Source organism: Xyrauchen texanus, chromosome 47, assembly GCF_025860055.1.
Source record: "Xyrauchen texanus isolate HMW12.3.18 chromosome 47, RBS_HiC_50CHRs, whole genome shotgun sequence".
Taxonomy (NCBI): domain Eukaryota; kingdom Metazoa; phylum Chordata; class Actinopteri; order Cypriniformes; family Catostomidae; genus Xyrauchen; species Xyrauchen texanus.
Window position 1 is genome coordinate 22,032,174 of NC_068322.1, and position 6,536 is coordinate 22,038,709.

At 40.7% G+C, this 6,536-nt stretch overlaps 1 protein-coding gene across 2 annotated transcripts in view; it reads right to left on the reverse strand.

Moving 5' to 3' along the window:
* Nucleotides 1-4,852, reverse strand: part of fgd6 (FYVE, RhoGEF and PH domain containing 6) — a 44,694-nt gene extending 39,842 nt beyond the window's left edge. The window contains exons 1-2 of one of the 2 annotated variants that reach the window (XM_052121172.1): nucleotides 4,623-4,852; nucleotides 315-2,340 (exon numbers count right to left, since the gene is read on the reverse strand). In XM_052121172.1, coding sequence (XP_051977132.1) covers nucleotides 315-2,340; nucleotides 4,623-4,632 — 2,036 coding nt within the window. In that variant the 5' untranslated portion in view covers nucleotides 4,633-4,852. Of the gene's footprint in view, nucleotides 1-314; nucleotides 2,341-4,391; nucleotides 4,505-4,622 lie in introns of those variants that run through there. The other variant, XM_052121173.1, reaches the window with a different exon arrangement.
* Nucleotides 4,853-6,536: the final 1,684 nt, after the last annotated feature.

Consider the following 6,536-nt stretch of genomic DNA (forward strand, 5'->3'; position numbering starts at 1 on the left):
TAACCACTTTGGCATGAGACGTTTTGGTAGCATATTCTTCCAAAAAAATAAAAAAATAAAATATGAAATAATCAAATCACGTCAATGTGACACCACACGATATGATCCAAACACTAAAAAAATATGTATTGCAATAATTGTCAGACTTGGCTATGGCTACATTCTGCTAATCATTCACTTTGCCTGCTAAGATACCATACCCTGATTGTAAAGTAAATTGAAATCAACCTATTATTAACAGGACAGTTCAGATCCATTATGATGATTAACTATGACTAATGACGATGTATATACACTTGCAAGCACAAACTCACCTGTTCACCTCGCATGGTTCCTGTTCCTCATATACTCCTGTATCGGAGTCCTGGTTGGAGTAAACCCATGGCAGGTTCATGTACTTTGGAATCCTCTCATATACATTATCATATTCAAACTCCCTGTCCGCCTCACTATCACCCTGAGCTACTTCCCCATCGCTAGGTGCGACCTGGTTAGAGGGTGTGTCCTTATGGTCCTCGTACTCTGCATCAGCCCGAGTGCAATCCAGGGACTGTCCACTGCGAAGCAACTTCGGAAGCAAGCGCGCACACACGCGCAGTTCTAAAAGTTTTCGCAAACTACGACGTCCTTGTTCGGATCGCACCAATGGCTCAGTAGATCCGGAACCATTGTCCACTCGCTGAAGATCAGCTGAGGAAAATGACTTTGCCCTCTGTTTGACGAATACAGGTCCCACACCTCCAGCTTTTGGTTGGCTGTTACTGCGAGTCGGTTGGTTTCTGCTAAAGAGAGGAATGCTAGGCAGGGCAACCCGCCACGATGGTTTCTCCTGAGGAGGTGCGGGGAGATCTCTGAATACAGGAGGGCTGGATTGGGGGAGTGGAGGAGGCATATGCGTTTGCGGAGGGGTTATTTGCTTCCGCAACAAAGTGGATGCGGGAAGGCTATTCCGTTGGGGCTTCTTGGGCATGACCTTCGGAGACCTCTCCTCCCCATCTGAAGGTGTCTTGGTTATTGCCTCAATTTGTGTTCCACAGCTGAGCTTAATCTGTTTTGGAAGACTCCGGGTTATTGGGTATTGAGCAAAATCTCCATATGCTCCGGCATCTTCGTCATCGTCTTCCTCATCCTCACAGGTCTTAATCTCAGAACTGTGAGGCTCCAAGTGACAATGCAAAGGTAGACTATCCACAGACGATAAGGCCATTTGTGGGAGGGACTTATGTCGAGGGGGTGGGGCTGGAGGTTGTGACGACTCCTCCTCATTTGTGTGCAGGTAAGCTAGAGTCACGCCATTTGTCGGAGTGGAATAATGGGTGGAGTCTAGGTGAGAAGGCGTGTCTTCAGTTTGTGTACTGAGAGAAGAGTCTATAGTGTGCAAAGGATCCATGTTATGAGAAGAGTCAGTGCCCGTGTTTTCCGTGTCCTCTTTAGGGGAACATGTATTTAGGGGTGCGTCCGTGTGGGTGTAACATGTTGTTGAAGTGTTGGCAGGATTTTCCAGTGATGTACCTGTTTGAAGTCGTTCAGAAATTTCTGCAAGTGTATCTGCTTGAGTATCCCCCGAGGGTGCAATTTCCACAACTTTCTGCCTAAGAAGTGCCCTCCGAGGGCGTCGCGGGTGAGGTACAGGGAGTGGCTTGCTAGGTGGTGCTGGGACACAAATGCCAACAATTCCACTGGAGCAGGAGCTAGCAACGGAACTCCCGGTCTTGTTCTGCTCCACAAACTGGTCTTGTTTTTGAAGGGGTTCAACAAGGCTATGTTGTTTATGCTTAATGCCTTCTAAAGTTTGTATTCCTGTACCTGCTTGGTCCTTTTCTGGTGTAGGAGTATGTGTTTCTTCCCCTTTCTCTATGTCAGTGTGAAATGAGTCTGTGGGAGTATGTATTTGTTCCCATTCGGGATGGGCAGCATGTTCCCACGTGTCATTGTAGAACAGCTGTTCTTTTGGGCTCTCGCCCTCTTTGACAACACCTACCTCTGCTGTTCCACTTATTTCCTTTGAACCCTCTGATTTGCTGTTGCCAAGGTGATGACCTTGAGGGCAGGGAGGTATAATGTAATGTGATAGGGGTATGGGGAGTACAGCGGGACCCCCGTTTTTGGAGACAGCAGGATGCTGGGTATGGTATGGATCTTGCCTTGTCTGGAGAGGCTTCTGAGAAACCAGAGGGTTGACTTTGGTGAGGCATGGTTTGGGGGCAACAGCAGGTTTTCCTCTCTTTATCGCAGAAGGTGAGGGCAGCAAAATCTCAGGTTTTGGGGCGATAGGGGGAGGAGATGGTTTCTGTGGTTGAACCAGCTTGGGTTTGGGGGCAACCGGCGGTTTCTTCATTCCTACATAAACTCACACAGAGAAAGAGCAACATGAATTCCATGAATAGACATACATTCCAAACGCAAACAGCAGAGCACTCCTCGATTATAGATCACCCCTGAGGTCAAGACTGAAATATAGCATATAAACAAGCCATACGCAGGCCTCTCTCTGAACCCAGAATATATTTGAACATCAAAACTAGTTGTTATTTAGAGGATTCTTTGATTTTAGGACTGTGTGACATCCTGTAACTGAGTCATTATGATGTCAAGATTTTGCCATCTATCAGAAAAATGTATATAAAATGTATACTTTAATATCTCTAAAAACACATAATACATAAATCTGAGGATGAGACCGCAATACTTCATGCTCCACATATATTTGCAATATATGTGGAGCATGTTAAATTTATTTTTCAGAATAAAGGAACAGAACTGTATCTGAAAATGATTTGCATGTAAACTTGGTCCCTGATAGATAATGTTATAGAATTTTCACAGGAGACTGATAGAGAAATCTGATATATTGTCATTTATAAACATAAAAGTATAGTTAATTATTAGGGCTTATAATGTACATATTTTAAATTCCACTATTCTTGAGAAAAATCAAGAATCTGTAAACATACAGTCTATGCATGCATGCATACTTGTAATAATATGTAGGAATTTACAGAAATATATGTAAAATGTGTGTGCATGTGGCAATACACTGTACACTGATCAGCCACAACATAAAAACCACCTGCCTTATATAGATATTGTGTAGGTCCCCCTCGTGCCACCAAAATGGCTTCGTACTCAGAATAGCATTCTGATATGATATTCTTCTCACCACAATTGTACAGAGCGGTTATCTGAGTTACTGTAGACTTTGTCAGTTCAAACCAGTCTGGCCATTCTCTGTTGACCTCTCACATCAACAAGACATTTCCATCCACAGAACTGCCGCTCACTGGATGTTTTTTTTGTTTTTGGTACAATTCTGAGTAAATTCTAGAGACTGTTGTATGAAAATCCCAGGAGATCAGCAGTTACAGAAATACTCAAACCAGCCCGTCTGGCACCAACAATAATGCCACAGTCCAAATCACTGAGATCACATTTTGTCCTCATTCTGATGGTTGATGTGAACATTAACTGAAGCTCCTGACCCGTATCTGCTCTGCTGCCACATGATTGGCTGATTAGATAATCACATGGATGATTGTTGGTGCTAGATGGGCTGGTTTGAGTATTTCTGTAATTGTGTGAAAACGGTCATTTTCGTAGTATTTCCAAATATATATTGCATTTATGTACACATATGTGATACTTTTACCCCCCAAATTAACATTTACATGTGTTGCCATATTTCATATGGGAGATATTACGGTTACAAGAGGATGTAGATGTATCAAAGGTGAATGCTAATTCTTCATAAAATTTACATGAGACATACGCTTTCGGGTAAAATTGTATTTAACATTTTTTTTAAAAAGAAAAAATCACATTTGTCGATGCACGCTTGAGGAAATGCAGTCTTCCCATTCTGTGGGAAACGATCCAACAAAAATCCCGGAGGCGCCCTCCTCCTCAGCCGGACTGAGCAGTTACTCACTTAAGTGCGCGAGAGGGTTCAGCAGCTACAGAGCTCGTGCAATGGTTCGAGACGTTTCGCGGACCCGTGCACAAGCTCTTGATCAAATAAAGGAGCTCGCGAACTCTTGAGCGGCACGCGAGACGCAGTCATCAGGCGGATACATTTCCTTACAACCGTGGAAAGAAAATCCCGGGACTTTTTTCTTCATTCACAATGCCCATATTGACCATAAAGTACAAAATAAAAGGTATCCTCGTCCTAAAATGGTTATGGGCGCGTGAGCAGCGAATAAATGAGGAAAGTATATAAATGAATGTTTAAACAGAAGGCTGATATCAAACCAAACTAAGCCGTGCGATCTCCATATAATCCAGGGGGGAAACCTGGATGAGCTGAAAACAGAATGGCCACCAAGATCTGCTTTTTTTGAAAACGTGCCATGATACAAAACATGCAAAATTAGACACAAAATATATTTTATTACCTGCTTCATCCAGGCATTTCTTGTTGTGCTTGTTTGGGGAATTCGTCCCATTAGCACAAGATTAGCCTCATACAGAGAATAGAAACATGAGGCTGCTGCTTCAACAAAGTTTCAACAAAAACTCTCGAAACAGATTGACATTGCAAAAATTTTACCATAATTGCACTTAATATCCCACGCCCCTGCATAGTCAACAGAAGTGGCTGATGTTTATTCATCCAGGAAACTAACCTGTACTCATGATCCCCAAACGACTCCCTTTACTCCATGAATGAGCTGCTTTCAGCAAAGTTCCTTTAGACTCGGATCTTCTCCTCTAGCAGGAGCCATTGCAAATTCCCCCAAAAGAAGGGCAACTTGCTACCTTAAAAATATAATCCAAAGTCTTTGTATTGCTAATGATTCGGAATGAGATCCATGCTTTCCAAAGTTTTACCACCGCTTTTGTAAAGCTGCCTGGAACGGCGAGTTCAGTGCGTTCAATAAAAACTTCCCTGATCTACCGCTAGAGGGCTGTCACGCTCCGAATCATTTTAGAGAGTCGGTTCTTTTGAACTGTTCGTTTCAATGAATCATTTCGATTCAACGATTCGCTGCACCCAGCACTAATTAGTGTCTTTTTGTGTTTATGCCAAATAAGAAACGCATTGTTTCTGACAATTTGGCGAAGGAAAAATGTCTTTCACAACCACAACAAATATTTCTGCTTGCTAAATGTACATGATACACACTGATACACATCATAACTTTTGTTTTGCTCTTATGTTACCCATATTACAATTTGCACAATTGTGTACAAGAGAATATGCCTCTTGCAAATACAACAACCAAATATGATATTTGTGTTTTTTTTTTTATTTGTGCAGATATGTGATCCAAACATGGCTGCCCCCATGAGGCACCCCTGCTCCATGTAGAATAAAATAGCTTTTAAAAGGTTACTGATATGACTGAACTCTTCATCTCATATTAGTGGTCATGATTTTATGCATATGTTTAAAAATTACTATTAATTTCTTTAGAAGCAAAACTTTTTAAATAAAAAAAAAAATACTGAGTGCACCTTTAAAGTAAAACGCATATGGGCCCATTGATAACCTACCGACAGTTCGGTTCAGCCAGATTCAGATATGCAATTCACTTCGATCAATGCATTCAAAGGAACCGATTCCAAAGAAGGATTCGTCACTACATCGAGCACAGTTTGTGAGCAAAGAATAAAACATTTGTAGATGTTAATAATTATATTTATGGTAGAAATAAAAAAGGAGGTTATGATGAACATGTTAAGGACACACTGGGTTGAATTCATCACTATTCCTAATTGGGGCAGATGAAAATGTGTCTGAGGGGTGGCGTAGGTTTGGTTTGAAAGTTGGTAGGGACGTATTTCAAGGATAATATTCAAAATGTTGGTAAAAATGTTGTAAAAAAAAAATCTATGAATTTCAAGGACTGGATGAACGATACCAATATAAATGTGCCCCTGTAATCTCCAGAAACTTATTTTTTTTTTATTTATTATTATCTTACAAATGACTGTGATTGGTGAATCCTGCACAGCACTAAGAAAAGTAACAGGTGCCACGTGACTACACATGAGCTGTTTCAGAAGTGGTAGGACAATAATTTACACATGAATAATAATAAGAACATTTAACAGCTGTTAAAATGAAAATAAAAAAAAATATTGTACAAGTTAAAACAGTTTCTTTGTGGTAAAACTGCCCGAATGGTGGTCTGTAAATTTCTGATTTTTTTGAACGTTTGTAGGCATGTCCCTATCATCCCAACCAAAATTTACATGTGTGGAGGATATGTTGCAGAGAGGGAAGAATGCATTTCTAATTTTACAAACAAAGTCGAATGAATAGGGATTTTTGGACTTGAATTTTTGGGGGACAGTTGGATAATAAATGAAGAGTATTGGCCTTGTAAAGTAATCTTAGGGTGTTTTATCAGGCTATTATTAAGTTATACACGCCTAGGCTACTCCTAATCCCACAATTACATGTTGTTTTTTTTTATAGAAAATGAATAGCAATACAAACCATAAACATTTTCAATCAAACCCACTTTACTCATTTAAATACAACAGAAATATTATAAACGACAAATCAATTGGCATCAGAAAATTAACATGTT